The following is a 23990-nucleotide window of genomic DNA, read 5'->3' on the forward strand; positions in this document are numbered from 1 at the left end:
ACAACTCTGCCAACTCCCTGCAAAAACATTATGCTCATTTTGTGCCGTGGGGGCGATAGAAATCTTATTTATTCCAAAAATAATTGCCTAACACCATCCCCACTATCAAGTGTATTTCCCTCTGGACGCAAAGCAAATGTGCTGAATCTCATTGTGTTAAGTGTTTGTCTTAAATCGAAGAACTTTGTCTGAATTTTTAGGCCACTTTCGAGTTTACTAACTTAACTGGACAGTTTTAAGTTGTAATTCACTTTACACCAGCATCTGCTTTTTCACTCCAAAAGACAGGGACGCTATAACAATGAGGGGAATTTTTGAAACTCTGAGGTGTCAGATGAGGTGCTTGAGAACATGCTGATATTTTATGAACCCATCCAGTTTTCTTTTTCTTCTTACTGATATTTGTTCTCTTCTTGCCCTTTTGCTGATAAATGAAAATTACCTGTGGTTTCCATTCACCCCTCTGCAGAATGAGTCACTTTATATTGCATATGCAGCTCCCAATGCTTGAATAAATTCCCTGGATTTTTTTTTTTTATGCATGAGTGTGTTAATGTTTAATTGATGCTCTAAGGAGACAAACTGCCAACATCTTCATTTAGTTGCCCGTGGCAGACAGAGGGAGAGTTGTTTCACTTGATTTGTTAGTTTTAAAGTTTACTGTCTGAGGAGGCCTGCGGTAATCATGAAGAGTGTTAACTCACTGACATGATGGCAGATGGTTGATGGCTGTACAGATGATTGACGTTTGCTTGTGTTTTCTTCTTCCAGTCAACACTTAAAGGAGCCAATCTCACAGTGTTTGGCTGCCTGAACCATGGGATGCCTCTTTTTTTCCAGGAAAACTCTTCTCTCAATTGTGAATCAGGTATGTCTCATTTAACTAGACAAAATAACCAAATTTGGAGTTCTATGATCCAAACAAAGATTTTTTAAAGTTTTTAAATCTCTTTGCTGTATTGTTTTTTAAATCAGAGTCAGTGGCGGGATTTCTCCTCTCTGTGAACATGTCTGCTAACGTCACCAAGCTGAGAATTCCCTACCCACAAACAGGCACTTGGTACCTCAGTCTGCGCTCCCTATGTGCCACCGAACATGGGTAAGACAGACAATATTGTGTCACTGGAGAACGTAATCCAGCTACAACAAAAATAAATCACAATGAAACTGAAAAAAATTTGTTTTTATGTCTTTGAAGGAATAATTTGACACATTAATAAAAGTATTCTTCCTTTTAATGATGGAGACGATCGGGATATTTTTAAATTGAGTCATCTGCCAACTAACTTAACAAAAAAACCAAAACAAACTAGAATGTGGTACTCTGTCCAATGATAATCCTTTTGATAACATAAGAAGGGTATCTATCTTCTAATCCAGCTCTCGGTAGGAAAGTGAGTAAGCACATTTCCCAAAAAATCTAACTGCGCCTTTTAAGTGGAAACAACTGTGTTAAGTGTATTCTCTGGGGTGCTCAACCCAGAAAGTCTCAAAAACATGATTTACAAGCAGAAATTCTTAAAATGAGAGGGTTGGCTGTTGCTCATAAATTTTTGACACTCATAATAATTTTTTAGGCTTGGTCCCAACACCCCACAGCAACATCCGTGAGACAATATTCACTGTCAAATACAGGAAAACAACTGCAGACGGGGATGTATGATGTGAGGGCACACATGATAACAAGTCTTCCAATAACAGTCAGTATTTGGTTTACCAAAATCAATAATTCAGCATCCTAATGAAGAAGCCATGCTATTCAACCACATCCTCTCTAATCTGTCACTCAGCGGACTAATTTGGCCGAGGAAATCTTCTAAATAAGATTTAATAGCAAAATTTGTATATTTCTACAACTGTATGTTGAGAAATTTAAACAAAACGTTTCAAAAATGCATAAAAAATTTTATATTTATATAAGTTAAAGAAAAAAAATCATTGTTTGATAGTAGTAAAAGCTGTTGACTATATTTTTCCTGCTCCTGTACATACAGCAGAGCCACGTGCCTGAACTCTATAAGTTTTGTTTTGCAAAGTGCTTTATAAATAAAGATTATCATCATCATCATTATGCTGTCCTTTTTATAATGGGCACAACTCTTATAGTTCGTGGACTTGATGATATCTTGTAATGTATAACATTTTTTCCACCTTTATGTATTAGATAGACAAATTTTTTTTTCTTCCCTCTGAGGGTTTAAAATCACTATGACAGATGTTGGTGGAGAATTTGGGAGAATATTTCAGTTAAGTCATCCAAAGCTTTTTAATGCGCTCTTAAATATTAGAAGCTCAGAAAATTGAGCTGTTTTGTCAAACCTTTGATAGCCCAAAAACGTGAACAGAATGAAATTAAGTAGATTTTTTTTCAGGCTTTCTTGAGCTCTCCAGTTGAATTTGAATAACAGATAATGACAGATGGTGTGGGACATGTACTCATCTTCACACATAAGCTAAGCTGAGGTAAGAAAATGGTGACAACGTTCACGTTGGAACATGTTAGATTTCACACTTATACACATACTAAATTAGTCCTTTCCGGTCTTCTATAGACTGAACTGGACATGCATCTAATCCAGACTGATTATAGAAGAGAGCTGGTAGTGGCTACAATTATGGAAAAAAAAAGCTAAATTGTGAATAGGCATGTGTGTAGTTTGAAATGTTTTTAAATTGCTCTCAAGAGTTGATCACAGAAAGGACAATCTAAAAAAAAAAGTGTTAATTATTTGAAGCACCTAATGATGGTGAAACCAGTGGAACTAGGTTGGTTTGTAAGGAGCAGGCACCATTATGACATTAGCTTTAGCATTTCTTTTATTGAATTTGAGATTACATAAGTCTAGCGTACAGTTTCTGAGACCTGTTTTATTATTTTATGGTAAAAACTTATCTAAAATCCCAGTTGTAATCTGGGTCTTGTCTTCTGCCCCCTGGTGGAAATCTTTTGTACTATTAATAATAATTATTAATAGACTTCAGATTTAAAAATATTAAAATTTCTCCCCATTATTTCTTGGGTCAGGCTTTAAAGGCTAAAATCCAAACTGCTCAGGCTACAGCTTACCAGAATATTTGGTGGACTACAAGATAAGAAAAGACAAGGTTTTTAGTGAGGAAACAACCATTGCCAGAGTCATAAGTGTGAATGTCTGCATGATAATAAGCAAACAATGACATTCATGTAGAATATTGCTTACATGTTTACTAAATTTAGTAGGATAGCAACTAACAGCGAAAATTAGCCACAGCTGGTTCCGTTATGTGCATGACAATCTTTTTTAAAATGTTTGTCTTCCTGTAGAAACGGTCATTAACAGAAGAAAATAGGAGATTTTGATCCAAAAGATTTTATCATCTTGATCCAGGCCTGTCACAGTTTGTGCTCACCTGATCAAAATGTCAGTGAGCATGTGTTGATATCATCACCACGTATGATTTCGGGTTTAAATCTGTGTGCGCGATAACTTGGAGGAGGTGGTTTTCCAGACTTGCAGAAAAAAGGTGACAACTACATTTAAATAGAGAGCTGCAGCTGAAGTTCTGCTCCAGCAATTTCATTTAATAGCTAAAATCTAAAAGATAAACAGAAGTATTTTTTATTATCAGTGTCAGTGTTTATTAGCAAATGATTAAAAGAATATTATAAACGTTCTCTGACATAAACACAGAGATTAACTCCATGACATCATTATCTGTGTAAAAATGACTTGTCAACTGACGTTTCATGGTGATAACAGCACTATGTTTAACTTGTCTGCCTTTTTCCAGGTTCGAGTCTTGCACTAATGTTACTGCAGAGGTGTATATGCGCTCCTACCTGACTCCTTGCATCAATGACTGTGGGACATATGGACAGTGCAAGCTCCTGCGCACCAACAACTACCTTTATGCTGCGTGTGAATGCAAAGCAGGTAACGATTTCTGTAGAGAGTCTGTTGCAATGCAGCACAATGTCAGTGTATTTGTCAGGCTGACATGAAAAGCTCCTTCTCTCCTCGCTTGCTGATATGAATTTGTGCCCACTGTGAGCTAAAATCAGATCAGGTCGTCTACGGTTGTCTTCCTTGGATTTGCTATTAATGTCAGATGCAAACAAACCTTTTAATGTTATTATATAGCAGCAGAGAAATAATTATTCTGTGATATGCTTGACAATGCTGTTATTTATTAATTAGCAGTCAAATGTGCAGAAGGTTTGACTATAAATTAATGACTAAACTTGAATTTCAGCAGTCAAAAGATTTCTCAGCTTGCAAGATGATGAGATGAAACTTTCTGTGAGGGAATGGGGTCATCATCACCACTGCAATGAATTTCTAATTTGTTGGAAAATACATCATGCAGAGTGACAAGAAGATGGGAGAGAGCCAGGTGGGGTGGCATAAGTAATTTTCCACAAGTGAACTGACAATACTGCAATTAAATTCTACATACCTCTGTCCAATGTGGCCTTGTATTAATCTAATAAAAGCTGTTTTGATAAGACAATAAAACACGCTCTCAATTATGAACAGCTTTTCAATAACAGATGAGCTTAGGAAACTAAACAAAGCGTGTCCTCTGAGGCTTTTTAAAATCCTACCGTTGATCTTCTTTTATCATAGCCCATTTGTCTTCAGTTAAATTCATTGTCATACTTCACATGTGTCTCTGCTTCCTGGCAGGCCGTTTGCACCCAGCTCTCGCCCTTGGCCCAGCTCACACAGCAAAACCTCTCCTCAACAGTGCTCACAAATATTTAATCCACTATGTCTTATCCAATCCACTGCTTGATAAGGATCCAATGTAGCAAACGGGTGTGTTAAAACAGATGAGAGCCCTCTCTAAAAGGCTCTATTTTGTTGGATAAACAACTTCACACAAATCTGTTTTTTTTTTTTAACAGAGAAATGGCTTCTCTTCAGGGATGGCTAATGATGCACTCATTTTGTCAAGACATTAATATTTTCTGCATTTCAAGAGATTTTCATGAATTCAAAAGAAAGTTTCATCTATAAGAAAGTATCTGCTCCATTAACTAAAGCATTTTAGTATAATTTCCTAAAGATCATTCAGTGTAAGAAAAAATTGCTTAGATCTCCTCTTTCTTATATCAGCCTCAGCTCTGATAGTGCATTCATGTGTGTGTGTGTTTGTTAGGCTGGAATGGGTGGGGATGCACGGACAACTCGGAAGCCTACTCCTACAGTTTCCAGCTCCTCTCCACTCTCCTGCTCTGTCTCAGTAACCTGATGTTCGTCCCGCCGGTGGCTATCGCCATTCGAAGCCACTACCTGCTGGAGGCTTCGGTGTATATCTTCACTATGTTCTTCTCTACTGTGAGTAATTTTAAAATGATTAAAGTTGTGGCTGAAATACCTCTTTTGTTGTTAAAAATGATTCTGGATTCACATTTAAAAGTTACTAAACAAGACATGAGAGGAAAAAATATCTTGGCACTCTAACTTGAAGAAATTTGTGGATTTGTTATCTTTAGGTGTTTTGACAAACCGTGATGTTATGGAGAAATGCATTTATGAACTTGTCTTTTTGTTTTGGATACGTGTATAAAAATGCCCATGAACATAAGAAAGCAGGCAAGCGATGCCACGCATGTTTGCACTGCTGATGTCATGAGGATCATTTGGTGATACATATCAATAAAAGCAAGTATTCAGGCTGATAGCAAGCACTCAAAACCATTTATTTATTTATTTATTTATTTAGATAAGAGAATGCATATTATGTCATGGTATGCAGAAGACTTGCTCCTCTTTACTAATAATCTATTTAAATCTACAGTATATCACATTAGAAACGGTTAAACCTACAAGGCCTTGTTGCAATTCATAAAATGAATGTCCTTCTTTTTCTCTAGTGTTGTCAAGATGCTGCTTGTATTTCCATTAAGCTGTTTAACAGACTAACAACTCTTCATCTTCAACGAGACATCCATGTACTGCTTAGTCCAATTCAGGGTTGCGGAAAACCGTAAATAAGAGAGAGAGAGAGAGAGAGAAAGAAAACAGACTCAAGATTGTGTCAGTGTTACTGTTATTACTGAGCTTATAAAAAATTCAAGTTGAAAACAAGCTAGTGATGAGAGACTGAGCTTTCAGGGAGAAAAACAGTCTTTCTTGTTTGTATTTGTACAGAATATTCAAACACACCAAAGCAAAAATCCAAAACTTTTCCAACCATGTCATAAGAAATTAAATTCAGTCACTTCACAGGTTTAAACCTGCATTATTTCCTGTATTATCTGTATAAATTGCTGTAGTCCTCTCAATATATTTCTTTATTTACTGCAGAAAAAATATAGTTTACTTTGTTGGATCGCTATTTTCAAAGGGAAAATGAAAATGCTTACTTTAAATAATTAATTGCAGTCAAGTTTTCTTCTCATAAAGTTGTCTAATGGTTTGCACAGAAGCTCAGATCAGAGTGGAAAACTTTTTGTCTGTTTGATGACATGTCGGTGAATTCTCAAGCGGAGTTACCTTCTGTTCATGTTAGCAGTTAGCAGTAAGCTAACGTGCACACAGTCAGGTCAGAAAATAACCATCAGACATCCAGTTCTTAGTAAAAGTGACGTGTACTGACAATATTGTTTTCCCAAATAAAAACAAGGTTTCAGTCTTACTGGATCATTTCCTTTTCATAGCGGCTTTGCTGTATGTTTTGCAGACATGTTTGCTGGATGGTGTAACCTCAGCCTTTTCTATCTCTTCCCACAGTTTTACCACGCGTGTGACCAGCCAGGTATCGTGGTCTTCTGCATTATGGAGTATGATGTCCTGCAGTTCTGTGACTTCCTTGGGTCACTCATGTCCGTGTGGGTCACTGTCATTGCTATGGCGAGACTAAAGTCTATCATCAAACAGGTATGTTTCTTTTGAAATTCAGAACAAAAATCCAACATCATGACATGATAATATGTTAAGGGAACAGTTTGTAAAGACGAGTCAGTAAAGTAATCTTTGCCTTGGTAGTCAGACCGAATAAATGTGCTGCTTTATAAACACCATACATTTTAAATAAAGCATAGGAGTCCTGTAGAACAAACCTGAGAAGATAAGCTAACAACATGTACATTAATAACCCAACAAATACTAATGAAGAAACTACATGTCACACAGCTGTGGATGCTGGAGTATTAAAACCATCATTTCCATTTAACCATGCCTCCTGTCACGAATACATGATTGGCGTTTGTAACAATGGGAATAATAGCTGAGATGATATTAAAAACCCTACAACAACATAGCAGTTTCCCTCTATGATTAATAAAGTATTTTTCATTAAATTTTATTTTCATTTTATATTAAAATCAAATTAAAGCAAAATCAGTGTCTGCCAGTTTGGTAGTCAGTGCGTGTTTGGGAGCAAAAAGAAAGGAAAAACCTTATTAATCTTTTTAAACACCGAAGAGCGTTTTTTTGCATCTAAAATTAGCAAAGATTTATTTTACGGATATTACATTCTTTAAATTTATACCCTAGTATTAGTAATCACATATGTTTTGAGCTGTACAATTCCTATTTCACCAAGGAAACATGGCTCTTTCATATAAGAAACATCTTGTGCTGCTTCCTATGGAATTTACCAAAATCATGCCATAGAGTTATTGTATTGGTGGGATCCATATGAGAACTACGGAAACACACACTGTGTCTAAAATTGCTTAGTAGAGCTACTACCTGCATATTGCTTATCCTATGCTATGTTAAGGAATTATAATTATGAAGTACTGAGGATCAGACACTTCACATTCACTACTATCATCAGGTGAAGCACTTAACGATTTTATTTCTTTTCTTTTTGATTATCTGAGCCAAATAAATAGGGAATAAAATTATCTAAAAATATGGTTTGCATCTGGTGCTCTGACACACCCTCACTCTGAGACAGTGAGCGCAGGTGAAGTGAGTAATATTTTTGTAAAGCTGACAACAATTGCTCTTGTTATTATAAGTGCTGTAAAATCCTTGTGAAAAGCCAATAAGAGCCATTTATCACACTGACTTTTCAACAAGCTTTAATATGTAGAGAAGCAATATTTTTTAACTGCACCCATCTATCACAAGTATGTTTTACACAACCACAGCACACTTGTCAGGCTAATATTGATTGTCACTTCAATATGAAATGTTACAGAAAGAAGACTCTGACCTCATGCATCATCCCTCACAAAGTTCAGTCCCATCCTGCCTCACTGGCAAATATTGTTCCTTTACTCCCCGTCTCTCTCTGTCACTGTCAGAAACATTAACATGGAAGTGACCTGCATCTCAATAGCACAATGCCATCACATTAAGAGTCTGATATGGCCATTAATGTCATGGATTGTATTTCTGAAACCAGTAGAGAACCAAGACTCACAAATCTTGGTGTCTGACCCTTTTTCTCCTCATAAAACAAGAACAAAAGAAAATAAAGTTGACTACTGTCTCGTGTAGTTGTTCACCAATGATGACTGACAAATCTTGCTTTTAATAATTAAGGTTGTAGTCCAAAACTACAATTTAGGAACAGTAAAGTGAAAATTCAAATTGAAGTGATAAAAATCTTTCCATTATGCATCTTCATTGTGCACTAAGGGGCCGAATCTGGACAATTATTAGGGTATAAAATTCAACAATTAAAATCACAAAACCAGCTTAATAACAGATGAGATGCCACATTATGCATGTATGTACTCAACCCAAGTGTCCAGTTACCAGCAGTGAACACAGAGGATAAATGAGATAATAGATAACTTATATTTGATTAGGCCAATCTGTCGACCTTACATAATTGTTTATTTGGAGTCCGTAACCGTTCCTGGAGTGCCATGCCTTAGCTGCTCAAAATCCTCCTGAAAAGGCTTGATTTTAGGCACCAGATTTGAGGTTGCCTTCAACTTATCAAATATTAATCTCGAAAGAAGCATGGCTAATAAATTAGCAGTGATCTGCTCCTCACTGCTGTTTCTGAATAACAACCTAACTAGTACATCATTTAACTGTCGGAGCAGTTCTCCATTTAAAACTTACTGGAAAGCTCTCGGTTAGCTTGCACAAATTGTAAATCATGACATGGGCCTTGTCATATATTTTGTGTTTAAGAGAATAATAAGTGAAGTAAGTTAAATACTGTAGATCTCCGTACAATTAAATTAGTCCTTCCTGCTGTAACTCTGCAGAGGGCTTACTAGCAGCAAAGAACTGGGGAATTCTACAAAGATGATGAATAGACTTTCTTTTTAATTAAATGCTCACATTAATGAATGAGCCTATTACATAAGCCTATTATGTCAAAAACATTTAATTAAATTTAGTAATATTACAACTGAAGATGCAGTAAACACATATTCTACTAAACATATGTCAAAAGTTATCGAAATATCTACACTATCAATAGATTTAACATCATTTGCGTTGTGTCAACTTTTAGTATTTTTCCCACCCCACTGCTGAAAGCAAGCACTAACGGGCCCTTCAGTCTGGCTACATGGAGAGTAACTTAGATCACCAACGTTGTTATGCTCTGATTGGCTTAGTTATTTCTCTAAACAGTAAAGCAGCTATTCAGAAAAACTGTGCAACTTGTTTAATTTGCTTGACAAAATGTTCTACCACTAATTCCCACTTTAGGAGCCAGACCTTTTTGAAACTCAAATACCTCTACGATGTAATGTCATCTGATGGCACCTAAACTGAGGCTGATAATATGAGCAAAGCCTTCACAAAAAGAGATTACAAGTCTCCATAAACAAATGTCATGCATATGCCTCAAATCACTCTTATAAATGAAAAGATCAGTGTGATAGAATCAGCGACGTGTGCCTCTAAATTCTCTGGTTGTTGACATATTTCACAGGATAAACACTAACAGGTGCACCTTCTCCCTGGGTCACCCTCTGGCTGCACACCAATATGGAGCAGTCTGAGGGAAAGATAGTGTGTGTGTATTAGTGTAAATGTGTGTCCCTGTCCATAAATGAGACGAAGAGGGTGGTGGTGAGAAGGAGAGGAGTTGTGGGAGGGAGGGAGGGAGGGGGAGTATGAACATCTGCTGTCCTCTAGGGTTTTCATTTTTGCTTAGTGCTGCAGTATGCAGTCACTAATCAAATCGCACATGTCAGGACTGGCAAGAGGACCTGTGTGCGTTTGTGTACTTGGGTGAGACATCGTGTGTGTTTGTGTGTATATTTGTTAATGTCTATGGCCACTGTAGCAGTAGAGGGTAGAGGGGGCAACATCATCTGATAGTTTGTGTGTTAGTGTGCAGCACATATGTGACTTTTGGACCCAGAAAGACCTTCACAAGTCTTCACAAATATGTCAGCAGTATCGTGATAGGACGCTTCTGTAAATCTGCACACAGGAAGAAGCTTTAGGCCATGTGGTAGCCTCAACCTGCCAATGGTTATTCCATCAGAATAAGTCCCACAAAATTAACTAGATAACAACGTCTTTCTGGGATTCTTCTTTTGTTTTCTAACCCATCAACTTTTTGTTTTTAGGTATAATTACAATGACAAATTATAGCCATAACTACAATGGAACAGAGGGTCTATTTGTAATAGAAGGCCAAAATAACTAATTCAAGTCTATAAAATATAATTTTAATATGATTTTTAATGTACAGATTTTACACTTTACCAGAATTAACAAGAAAACTTTTAACACAAGATTTCTAATTCACAAAGATCTAAGCAAAAAAAGAGAAATATTATTAACAATAGAGGCAGGAAATAATGGAAGTAGATCAGAAGAGTATACAAACCAAGAAAATTAGAGCAAGGACCTATAAAAGGATGGGTTCTAAGATAAGATTTCAGTGTTATTAAATTCTTAATAGGCTCCATTATTTGTTATTTAAGAAATGACTGAGATTAGCTTAAAAGTTAGAATGCCCATATTCAAAATAATTGCAGTTTTTAACAACTTTAGACGTATTCAAGTCTAATGTGCCACTACACAGGTCCAGAAACCATACCACATTATGTTACTGTATATTGGTGAGCATGAAAATACATGTGGCTGATAAAAATAGGCTTGCACCAGAATTTTATAAGCTCGTCCATCACGATGACAGGTAATGATTCATTACAGTAAAAATACCTGCCTTTGAGTGTCAGTGCATTCATGCCTGTGTACAATTCATGCATGTTTGGGTGCCTGTGTATGATCCGGTAGCGCAGTATGACTGATGACTGTGGCTGCACAGAGTCCTCAGGCTGCAACACGCTGCATCTCTCCTCTGTGGTCTGTGCCAATTAGTAATATTCTCCTGCAGGCGGGTCATCCCCTCCCTGTTAAAAAATCCCCAATTTCCCCTCACATCACCCACCAGCTAGCAATAATACACACCCCAGACATTTTGGTTGTCTTTCCAAATTATGTGTGTTCAGCTTATTGATTTAGTTTTTTCATTGCCAGTTTGTCTCTTTTATCCTCTAAATTTATGTCCAATTGTGAACTTGGTAAAAAAGAATAAAAATAAGTAGTGTTATTTATATGATTGGGGTCTATTGTAAGCATTTTTTCTTCATTGTTATACCATGGGTCTCACTGACAGTGTAGCACATCACTCTGCAAATGCTTTGCAATACCCATTGGCATTTCAGCATATCTCAGACGCAGTAGTGTCCTGTAACAAACATTTCCCCACTGGTACATTTAACTGGTGGCATATTTACATAATGAGAGGCTTTTAACTCTCATACTGCAGCCCTACTGTTTGTAGTCAGCTCAAGTTGTGGATGGTTGAAGTGACTTTCTGCATTGTTAGCTGGGTAGATGATCAAATGATCAGAAAGCTGTGATACTGCAAAACACAAAATGACCACAATAAGGTGCAAAGATTTCCACACATGGATGCAAATTACTAAAAAGAGATGCACAATTATTAGAAAAACCAAAAAAAAAAAAAAAAAAAAAAACCTTACAACAAAAGACACAACATTATTACAAAAACACACCAACTGACAATGAAGAGAAAAATTACAACAGATACTAAGTGATACAAAAAAGAGTAACAAAATTTTCACAACAATGTACAAAGTGACAGCAAAGAGACACAAAATGACAAATAAGGGGCACAAATTATACCAACAAGACACTTAATTACCAAATAAGGTAACAAAATGTCCACAATAACACAGAAAATGACAACAAAGTGGCAGAAATTTTTCACAGCCAGGCACTAAATACAAAATAAATGCAAAAGCCTCACAATATGACACAAAACTAACACAAAGACACAAATACAACAGAAAGAAGCAAAAGATTGGAACAAAAAGAAACAATAATCATATAGTTTCTAAGTTAAGATGCCTAAAATAATCATACTAAATACCAAAATAAGAGATAGTAAAATTTACTGCATAAATAGCAGAATAAAAAGCATAATAGAAATCAACATTTGGTGGTTTAATATTCACTGGTCATTTCTAGATTAGAAGTAACTGCAAAGCCATTTTCTTACACGTGTGGTGGAAAGATTACAGTTTGGACAAAGCAATAGTAGAGATGTGCTGTTGCATGACCATACAATTGTACTCTCGTTCCCTGGTGGTGTCGTGATGTTCACAGTGTTTATGGAGGGCAGGTATTGATCCATGTGGTTTTTGTTCAGGTGCTGTATCTGCTGGGGGCAATGTCTTTGTCCATGGCTTTGCAGTTGGATCGTCACGGTCTGTGGAACCTGCTGGGACCCAGCCTGTTTGCTCTGGGCATCATGGCAGTAGCGTGGGTAAGGAAAATTTGTATATTTGCTGATCATTAGTGAAGCAGTCTATTGTAAATTTGATAGAACTCTTTTCATTGCATTTGTAAAACAAATATAGTCAGTTGTTTTTTCGAAAAAAAAAAAGTGCTGTCATGAATAAAGTTACATTATTTTTGAGTAATTTTTGAGTATATGCTGGCATGAATGCAATTTTTTTTCTAGTCCTTTATTAATGAAGTGAAGACAGTAGCAATTTTTAATAATAAACTTCTTGACCAGCTGTTTTAATCAATGATAATTTAACATGTAAACATACCAGCAATGCTCAGCTTAGTTTTAGTTATTTGTATTTTTTTTATCTTTGCATTTTATCCACTTTCCCTTCTTTATAGATGCAAATGTTCTTATTCTTTTAGTTTTGTCTCTTATTGAATCATTCAGTTTATTGATTAATATATTTAATATTTATTGTTTGACTATTTACGACCTCCCTAAATCAGCAAAGGCGCAAAGGACTCATAACATATAAGAGTCCAACAACTAATGAACAGACCAAAGTATAAGTTTAATATGAAAATGTACTCAAACATGCTAACAAAAACAAAAAGTGAGGGGAGAGCTCCGTTAGAGTCTCGTTCAAAAATAAATAGAGGGGCAACGCCTCAAACCAGCCCTGCGTTGTGCCGTTGAGGGAGTAATCCTCCCTTAATGTAAAACCGACAATTTAACTTAAATCAAACCAAAGCTAAAAACAGAATGGCTAACTTTCTTCTTCTAAAAAGAAGAAGAAAGAAATAATTACTCACAAGCAATCACAGCTTAATCAATGATGTGCATAACACCTGCACCCCTATATGTTGACCAGTTTACACAGAACCACTAGTCAACACAAAGAGGGGATGGTGACAATGCGTCCGCCAGACCCGAAGTTTAAATGGATGAAAGAATAAAACAATCCTTTTTTGAAAGGTTGGAAGTTGGTAGCGTTGGGTGGGTTATTTGGAGGTATCATTATTGGCCATGGACCTTCGCCACATCTATTGACATGGGCCCTGAATTGCTCTACAGGGATATTTTCTTACTGGATAAAACATGAATCACTTAATGCTTAGTGTGTGTTTTAACATTCATGGTCAAGCTTGTTCAAACATGCAGATGAGACATGTCTGCACTGTCCCTCTATTGTTCCTCATGACCGTCTGTGTAAAAGCATTTAATATGTCGTTAATGCTAACAGATGGCTGGAACACGTGTGTGGTCGAAAACTGTTGGTTTCTGACCAATGAAGCTATTTTACATTAGCGCAGAGGAGGCTTAAAAAAAGTTTTCCAGCTTTGGGTATTAGTCATGGGTTGTAGTTCCATTATAACTCTGCTTGTACTTTCACTGACTCTTTGAGTCATAATGTGCTCCCTGAACTGAAAAGATAAAAAATAATAGTCTTTCAGGCAGAGTTGTTGGAAAAAATAGACGTTTAAGACCAAACCTCTGACATGAGTTTGAAAACAAGGTTTGTGGTTTCCTTTGGGAGAGCATTGCATTAAATAATGTGTAGGAGTTTCAGATGTGAGTTATCTTAGTGTGCGCTGAAAGATCCTGCAGAAATAGAGAAGATGAACTTTTCTTTCTTTAATTTTACCCTTTAAAGAATCAGTATTTTTAGCTATAGTGAAAAATCTTCCTGATTTACACATTGTAGTTGGTTCCCATCATTAGGCTGTAGTTTACTTGTAGATGGCTTGTTTATTTGACATTTATGTGACAAAATCTATTGAATTAAATAAAAAATTTTCACATATTTCTAATCTTCCCAATGAGACCACACTGTCTTGCAGCAAAAGTGAATTCCTTACAACAACTTTTCCATAAAAAGTCACTCGGGTCTCATGCTAATGTTGCAGTTTTTTACATAAACCTGGGCTCATGCTTTGATTTCTTGACAGTTAATAGTTTATAAGCTGCAGTATGTCTGCATTTCAACAGTGCTTCTCTCAGTTTTAGCACCAAGAGCCCTTTCATTTGAGCATGTTTCTGCCGAGCTTGGCATTCTGAATGTTCCCAGACACAACCGAATTAGATCAGTGAAGCGGGGGGGCACGCGGTGTCTGCTGCTGTGCAGGGATGTCATTAGCAGTAAGAGGAAGGGGAGAGTTTTAGATCAGTCAATGCCAAATATCCTAATACTCCAAACTAAATGAGGTCCATTACTTGAACATAAAATGAGACATCCTGATCTGAAATTGTTTGCTTTAACAAGAGAAATATGCAGTTCCAAAGGGGCATAAACAGCAAAAACAAATTATGTTTTACCTCACTTGGTTTCACACAGATTAGTTGTCTTTAATCTGAAATAACTTAATCGTAATAACTTAATAACCATTACTTGAAAGGATATGTTTATATTTGTCACTCATGAACTGCTTTTATTTCCCTTGATAATGGAGGAATGCTTTATTATAACATTTCATAGATGCACACGTATATAACTGTGGCTATATTTGTGTACTGATAATCAATGTTTATGAAGTGGTGAAAATAGGCTAGGAAGAACAAAATGCTGAAATTAGGCAAAAAGAGACATACACTACTCATAAAAAATTTTGGGATAATTGGCTTGTTGAATGATGTCAGACTGAACCTAAAATGTACTATGACCTTTACAGGTGAGCTTAATTAGACTTTTTCTAAAATTTTGAATACAAGTGTACAACAGTTTAATGTTTAAGTGCTAATTGCACAACATGTTGTGACTTACAAAAGGAAGTGTTAAACCATATATGGTCCACTAAATGTTCTGATTCATGTACAGCTTGCATCTAAACAGTTCTCTTCATCATATTGTTCACATTTAGACACCATCAAACAAAGGCAACACCCAACACATGACAAGCTGTTAAGATGTTAACATTTTTATGTTGTGGTATACCCATCTGTTTTTAGTTTTTGGTTCAATAAATTGTCTGAAATGAAGGAATTACCATTACATGATTCTACTTAAATGTCTTGCTTTCATGATATAATTTCAGTATAGCATCAACTTTTTACAATTTCTGTATATTCCAACCAAAAGTTGAATATCTCTATCTTTTCATGAGTGGTGTTATATCCAGTTACCGACAAAACCAAACAAGAGCATAGATGACAGGATAGATAAAGTGGTGACTGGCCAGACACATCCATCTGATGTCAGTGTAATAGATTTTGCTAAAACATTAAGTGTGTATACAAATTCCAGACAATAAAACCACAGGAGATTTATGAAGAACAGAGTCCCTCATTTCCTCCAGTCAAAAATGTGGCTGCTGGTACTTCACATAAATCCCATTGGTCTCTATTTTAATGAGTCCATGTGTGAGCTCCCCCTCCAATGACCTATGTCTACATAGACTATTGAATGTTTAGAAAATTAAATAACTTTCAGCATTAAAAGCTCTTTTGAAATTCCACTTTCATTTAGTGTAATAGATTTTGTGTGTGTGTGTGTTTACACAGTACACATACTGTGTAAGGTCTGCAAAGTTAAGTCCAAAGTCTACATAAAAATGGCATATTCACTCCCTTATATTGTTAAAATACTCCTGCTAAACTGTTTGAAAAGCTGTGTGTAGTCCAGGCTTTTCTTCTGTCACCACATAGCTCATTCTCATAATTCTGGCCTAGGGGTTAGCTTTGCACAGCATTAGATTTTAAAAAGGAAGAATATTAGCAGGAAACACAATTTTGTTACGCTAATTAGCAGATGAAAGGTTACTGCAACAGGGTGAACTTCTTTGGATTTGTATCTCCCACTCAGTCCAAAAATATAGTGTTAATACGCAGAATGCTGAGTGGAAGTAGTGTACCAGGGTTAGTAATCCAATTAATTTTCTTTTGGTAAGATAGCAGTATGTTCCAACATGCCACCCAGCATGGTAGATCTTCACATTTAAGTCTAAAATGGAGAAATTAAACAGCAGGGACTAAGTTTGAGTTACTGCATTTTCATTATTGTAAATATATGCAAAAAAAGAACACTGTTACCTAAAAACATGGTCAGTTGTTCCATATAGCAAAATCTAGTTTAAACCACATACAAATGGACCTTGGGGTTTTGCCATGAGAGGATGATTAGAACAGAAGTTATGGTAGTAAAAGAGTATGAAAGTATTGTAGTATATAGTGAATGCATGGTGGGCCTGAATGAGTATTCCATTATGTACCCTCATAATCCAGTGACATTACGTTAATATAAATATTAATTTGAATTAGTGGATTTTTGCAGGTGCTTATGTCTGTAATGATGCAGGAAATCATATGTGTGTGTTGTCCTATTAGACGGTGCGAACTATCCGTCGCAGGCGTTGCTACCCACCCACCTGGAAGCGCTGGGTGTTCTTCCTCTTCCCAGGCACCATGATCGCCACATCCGCTGTGGCATTGTACGCCTTTGTGGAGACTGAAGAGAACTACTTCTACATCCACAGCATCTGGCACATGCTGATTGCGGGGAGCGTGGGTTTCCTCCTGCCCCCTCGAGCCAAGCCCGATGCCAAGGTGACCCCGCTAAAGCGTAAACGGGGTTGCGGCTATCAGCTGTGCGTGAATGAGCATGAAGAGCTGGGTTTGGTGGATCCGGCCATCATATCCATCAACAGCATCTGCACCAGCTGATGAACTCCCCACACCTGACCTTTTACCTTAGAGACACATTGCCTTCTTTTACTTGGAAAATTCACACACGGGAAATTAAGCCACAGAACTTAAAAACAGCAATGTAAATAAATCCTGATGTGACACACAGGAACTTTTTCTGTTGTAATGGTCATGGTAATTACGATCAGTATGTAATTATTATTATCTATAGTTAAAGTTCTGATGAATTGTGGGTGTACAGTGACACACTGTTGTTTGTGAATATGTATTTAAAGTCAAAGCTGAAACACTGCTGCTATCTGACGGTGACTGTAAAACTGCTTCTGTTGGTTATTTATTGTTGGTCTTGTAAGCAGGCCAGTTCCGTTGTTGTAGGGGCACAGGTAAACGGAGGGGGGGAGGGGGCACAGCTAGACATTCATCAAGGGCACGGCATTTCTGAAATTCTTTTGAGATATATCTTTTGCACTGAGACACAAAAAATGTTATTCTGTAAATTTTTATAACAATATAAACAACCGTGGGAATCACGTATGTAAAACCTAGTTGTCATGTGGAATGTTAGACTGTCTTTTGCAAATGCAATGTATCACCTTTACACAAATGTGCTCTTTTTTTTTTCTTTTTTTTTTTTGTGTGTGTGGAAGGAGAAATCCCAAAGTTCTTAACAGAGAAGAGGGGAGGTAGGAACACTTCAGAGACCTCAAATCAAGACTTCACCTCCTCATTCTTCTCTGGCAGGACCTGTGTGATATTACATTCATGAACAATAAATGTTTCTTTCTATGCCTCAGTATTACTTTGCTGCATTCAGAGCTTTTAAATGCTGTGCAACTGGTGAAATCTCTCACAAAGACATCACATTGCAATTCCTGGCCCTAATGGAAGCTTGTGGTTCTCAGACAGTGAGATGAGACACTGTCAACAGCATCCTCTCAGGAATAGAGCAAGAAATAAATAATTCTCCTACACAGCAGCAGCATGAAGGCAGCTTCAGAGCACGCTGTCGATATGTGGCCTTTCTCTTCTTCTGGAAGAAAAAGCAGAGCTGTGAGAGTTTTATGACTCTGCTATATTCCTTTTAGGTGTGATCCATCATTCCTTGTGCAAGCAGGTTTTTTCTTTTATGAGATTATTTCAGAACAGATGAAAAAATTTATTATTTTAGCAAGTGCACACAGTGCAGTGCAAAGGTTTGTGGTGATCGGGGGACTTGATATTAGACATTGAATAAATGCTGGTGGCTCTTATAGGTATGGTTTGGCTTTTTGGGAAATATGTTTACTCACTTTTTTGTATTAAATGAATTTTTGCTTTCCTTTATGCAAAACACTAAGCATGATCCATAAAATATCTAGCAGAGAAAAGAAGACTAAAACCAGCTTGCAAGGATCTTTTCAGACTGAATAGATGGAAATCTTTAGAGGTATAAGTTTGCCACAACATTAAATTTAACAAACAAAATTGAGATTGTCTCCCTTGGCAACAAAGTAGAAGGGCAAATTTTCAATAAGGATTGACATATATGTGAACTTTTGTTAAGTTTTGAAGCCAATAAACCACACAATATGTACACAGTTATCACCCAGTAAAATGACTTTTTCATTCTTTATATTCAGGGTAAGACACTGTGGATGATTTTTCAAAAGCTAACCCTGCTACAACTAATTGTGTCTCAATTTTTCAATCTTTTTTTTTTTTTTACTTATTCTGTCTTTTCAGCTTTAAAAATAGGATGGAATGAGGCCATTGGAGGCCATAGAAAGTCCTTACATTAGCTTCTCTTTTCAAATGCTCTTTACAAGAAGACATTTCTGTGGTGTGATGCTGCTGGTGTCACTAAATAGGACACAGAGAGAATAGGTCTCATATATAATGATTTTGTTGAATCATGCATCAGTATCCTTTGTGTTATTGTATTATACTGAGGATTATCTACTAAACTGAACACAGTTCATCCCACACAACCTACACTCTTTGTTGTGCCCTTCAGCTCAGCAAATAGAAAGTTGCATTGGCCTTCTTGGTCCAGTTTTTTTTCTTTTTCTCTTGAAAATTATTCCAGAAGCATCATTATAAATCTTGTCAATATTGAAAGAACAATGACAAAAAAAAAGTAAGAAAAGATTCTGGTTATTAATCCAGTGCGATACTTTGTGGAGCTGTACACATTTTCAGGGCATTATCAAAGTAACTCAGCAGTAACTGTCATAAAAATCCAAGTAATGGAAATTCATGTAATAAGAGAATCAATATTCCAAGTGCAGAGCACACCCCTTGGAGTGAATAAAAAGGCCTGCGAGTGTACTTAAAGAGACAAATTAGACCAAAATGACAAGGTCTTATATATTGAAATTTCAAACAGTGGCTATCCTTTTACTTCAACCACACATAAAACCAAAGCAAGCACCTTCTTTGTATTCATGGATTCTTGACTAACATAACAAGATTATTACTCTGAAGCTGCATAACCTGCTGTACAAGAGCTCTCTGTGCTCAGTATATTTGCATGGATATATTTTCCTTGGGTCTGAGTGCAGAAATGCTGTTCTAGACGGAAATGTAATGAGCTGCATGGTGCCAATAAATAAATAAATACATATATATATATATATTTATATATATATATATATATATATATACATATATATATATGTATATATATATATATATATATTTATAATTTTTTTTTCAAAGAATTTTCACAATTAGTATGTTATTATTATTATTATTATATATTATTATTAGTATGTAAGGTCATTTGTTTGTGAAGAAAGGTGAACAAATAAAAAACAAACACTGAAAATAAAATAAAAACTGAACACAGAACTGAACTACACTTGCACAAGAAATAGGGAAGTGTGGATTTTGACCTTTTCTTACGTTTACTCTCATTTTGGGGGTGGCTGTAGTTTGGGAAGCAGAGTGGTCATCATTCATTCAGAAAATTGCTGATTCAATCCCCAACTTCCTCAGTTCAGATGTTGAAACAGCCTTGGGCAAGATTCTGAGCCCCCACACTGCCCACCCATGTATTTCTCGGATGGATAAGAAAAAAAGAAAGAATACCAGCTAAATAAATGGATTCTCAAGATAACATAGACTTTACAGCTTATTTGGTTGGATCATTAAGTAAAGTTTTAAATACTTTAAAAGAAGGTTTACATAATGCTTAGTAATTCTTAATGATTTAAAAAAGAAACACTAGACAGTGTGGAGTGCCCTTTCCCCGTCCGGAATGAGATCCTGCTGCAAGTGGAGGAGTACAAATATCTCAGCGTATTGTTCATGAATGCAGGGAGAATGAAGTGGGAAACTGACAGGCTGATCCGTGTGGTGTCCGCAGTGATTTTGGTTCTGCCATCAGTCTACGTTCCTACCCTTACCTACGGTCATGAGCTGTTGGACTCAAGCAGCTTCTGCAGGTTTGATGGGCTCTTCCTTGAGACAAGGTAAATGGTAAATGGTTAGTGAATGATACCCAAAGCACTTTACATCATACATCACATTCACCCATTTACACACTGATGGCAGAAGCTGGTATGCAAGGCGCAAACCACGACCCATCAAAAGCAATTCGGGGTTCGGTGTCTTGCTCAGGGACACCTCGACATGAGCTCGATAGGCCAAGGATCAAACCGGCAACCCTGAGGCTACAAGACGACCTCTCTACCCACTGAGCTCACCCAAAGTGAGCGCCTTGGTCATCTAGGAGGGGCTCAGAGAAGTGGTAGAGGATGGATGGATGGATGGATGGATGGATGGATGGATGACAAAACACAACATTTTTTGAACTATTAGTTAACTTCACAAAAAATTCAACTCAATCATAAAAGTTGCCAAAAAAAGTATGAAAAACTTTAGAAAAAGTAAACTTGAAGCCTCCAGATACCCATTCTTCTACAGTGCAACCATATTTCAGATGTACCTGAAGTGATGAGAAGTACAAGGTAAGAAAAGCCCAAAGACATGCAGGAGAAAGATGGCTAAACACACCCACCACTAAATAAGATTGATGAGTTAAAGCATTAAGATTTGATCAAAGAAACACCTGAAGACATATTGTTCTACTAGTTTTATGGACAGATTAAATGAGGGACCTTTGATGGAGGAGATGAATCACATGTGGATATGTGGATAATTCCAAGTCAGGCACCATTAAAGGATAATTAGGACTTTTTCATGTTGAGGGTGGACTAAAAAGCAGCTCTGTGATAAAACTTGTGATATTTGTCACTCCAACTAGGTAGTTTTAATTTCAAAACATAGCTGAGTAGTTCAATGGTTAACCAGGAAGCTTAAGTAAGTAGTGGTGATGCTTATAGCAAACAGCTAGTGAAACTAAACTGGATTGTATGATTCTGCTGCACACAGCCAATGTTTATTTGCCCTTCTTTATTCGCGGATGTTGTGGCTTGTTCAATGGCATTTGCTCTGCTAGTATGCAGGTAGAATAGGCCTATTTTGGCCCACATGAATTAGTAGAAAGCACACTAATAAAACTTTCACAACTGTGTGACAACAAGGTTGAATTCACTAAGACCTGACTAAAAGGATTTTGAAGGTAGTGGTACAGATCAAATTGCTGACAGAGACCATGGGATGTTGAAAAAAGGGTTTTTAATATTTCTGTGGAAATTGAAAAAATTCCTTTCAATCAGGTTCAACACCCAATTCATCGCTGTAAACTGTTTGCAAGGCAAAATTACAAAGGAGTCATGCAACCACGTCATTGCTATTTCAGCATTTCACTATTCAGTAGCAAAGTTATAAAAGCAAACAAGAAGAAACTCATAATGCCGAAAGACTGTTGAATACAGCTCATACAGCCTTTAAAGTGAAAATGACTAAATCAAAACATGAAAAATGTGCCCAGTATGAACAGTTCAGCTTGCAACTTTCCACCACCTAACGTCAGCAAAGCTCCACATCATTAACATCCCAAAGAAGGACCTCTGACTGAGATGAAACATTAACACCAGCTGTGCAAGGTCAACAGAAAGATGCATCATTTGATCAAAAAAGAAAAGGGTCAAAAACTTTTGGATGGTAAACTAATGAGTCATCTTTTGATCCAGAAGGGTTGGAATGGGAGTGTATTTAACCCACAATGTCTGTTTCTCACTGTTAGACATGCTGGTCAATTTGCAATAGTTTAGGCATCCATCTGGTGAAAGCCATCAAGTCCAATGTTTGTTCTGCATGATTGCATATTAACCAGGAAATATGAACCCATTTTTGTCAGACCAGATGCACCCCAGGGTGCAAATGTCAGTCCATAATGATGCTAGGTTTGTCTGAATTGAATTAACAAAGAACCAGCAGGCCAATCCAATCAGTGAAAAATAAAAAAAAAAGAAGATAAACTTAAAAAAAGCATAAAAAAACTCTTATTTGTACTTTATTGTTTACTTTTTCATGGAGACATCAAAGTTAGTGCTCCAAAGCAAACATTAAGGGGCCAAACATTGATTTTTTTTTTCTGCATCCTAACCATTGTTCACTTAAATCGAGCTTCAGGCAGTAACAGGTCCCATTTTCCCTGTGAGGGCATAACATCTGTTATTTAAATATTAATGAAAGATTGGTTAATGTCCATGAGGGACATTATGAGTTACGAAAAAGCATGAAAAGCAGTAATGAATTTCTTACTTGTTGCTGCTCTTTCTTCATCAGTTGAAGAATAAGCGCAAGCAGCTCAGAGGATGAAGGGAACATAAAGACTCCTGTGCTTTATCTCAGTGCTGCAGGTGAAACACTGTGTTAAGCACAAAATCCAATAGTAAAAATAATGTTTTGCCAACTAAGTTGCAAGTCTCTCAGCAGGACATTGTATGTTTACTTTATTCTTAATGGCTGCTAATTTGTTCTGGTAACAAGCAGTGACTCTCCTCATTGCTCTCAGTGTGCAGTCAATGGCGAGCTCATATAAAAATCCTCAGGCTTAACTATAATGTAGCTGTTGTTTTGTTACAATTGTATTAAATGTTATTTAACAATTACAGTGATCTTTTTCACTTTTAAGTTATATTGTAGCCTTCAGCCTTGCTAACAATAAAGCCAGGAAGAGCATGTATTTCTGGTCTGATAAGCCTCAATTACATTCAGATAGTAAGATCAGAATATGGTATAAACAACACAAAAACATGGATCAATAGGGCCTTGTACCAATGGCCTAAAACCTAAAAAATGGCCATGCCCCAAATAATTTAAAAAGCAAAATAGCTACTTAAAGACTACTGACATTACACATATTTCTGGTTTTCTAACAAGTATCATTACAATGTATTCTCTGGGGACTGTTACCTGCATTTCCTCTGGAAATTATTTCCCCTTTTTAATCAGCATCCAGTCTGTTGTATCTATGCTTAAGTAGAAAAACAGATTTCACAAACTGAACATGCATGAGAATTTCTAAGCTTATCCATCACATTAATCCGTATTGAAGGAATTTTACCGGATGTTTTATTTTACATGTATTGAATGGGTGTTTTATGTATTTGTAAATAGAAGGGTTTTGAAGAGGCAGAAAAACTGTCAAAACATGGTAGATCTGAATAAGTAGCTCCATTTCTCTGATTTTGACTTTGCTCTGCTCCTCCTCCTGATTCCTGTCAGCATGTTGTGGACCCAAACACATCAAGCAGACAGCCGGGCTG

General features: G+C 36.6%; 1 protein-coding gene across 1 annotated transcript in view; it reads left to right on the top strand.

Annotated features, from left to right (window-relative positions):
* tmem8b (transmembrane protein 8B) overlaps positions 1–18117 on the top strand; it is a 40734-nt gene extending 22617 nt beyond the window's left edge. Inside the window, exons 7-13 of the mRNA XM_042000379.1 lie at positions 772–868; positions 976–1099; positions 3772–3914; positions 5143–5321; positions 6720–6866; positions 12607–12723; positions 17014–18117. Of these exons, the coding sequence (XP_041856313.1) occupies positions 772–868; positions 976–1099; positions 3772–3914; positions 5143–5321; positions 6720–6866; positions 12607–12723; positions 17014–17349 (1143 nt within the window). The 3' untranslated portion in view covers positions 17350–18117. The remainder of the gene's footprint in view (positions 1–771; positions 869–975; positions 1100–3771; positions 3915–5142; positions 5322–6719; positions 6867–12606; positions 12724–17013) is intronic.
* Positions 18118–23990: the final 5873 nt, after the last annotated feature.

The sequence above is a fragment of the Melanotaenia boesemani genome, chromosome 11 (genome assembly GCF_017639745.1).
Source record: "Melanotaenia boesemani isolate fMelBoe1 chromosome 11, fMelBoe1.pri, whole genome shotgun sequence".
In the NCBI taxonomy this organism is placed as follows: Eukaryota; Metazoa; Chordata; class Actinopteri; order Atheriniformes; family Melanotaeniidae; genus Melanotaenia; species Melanotaenia boesemani.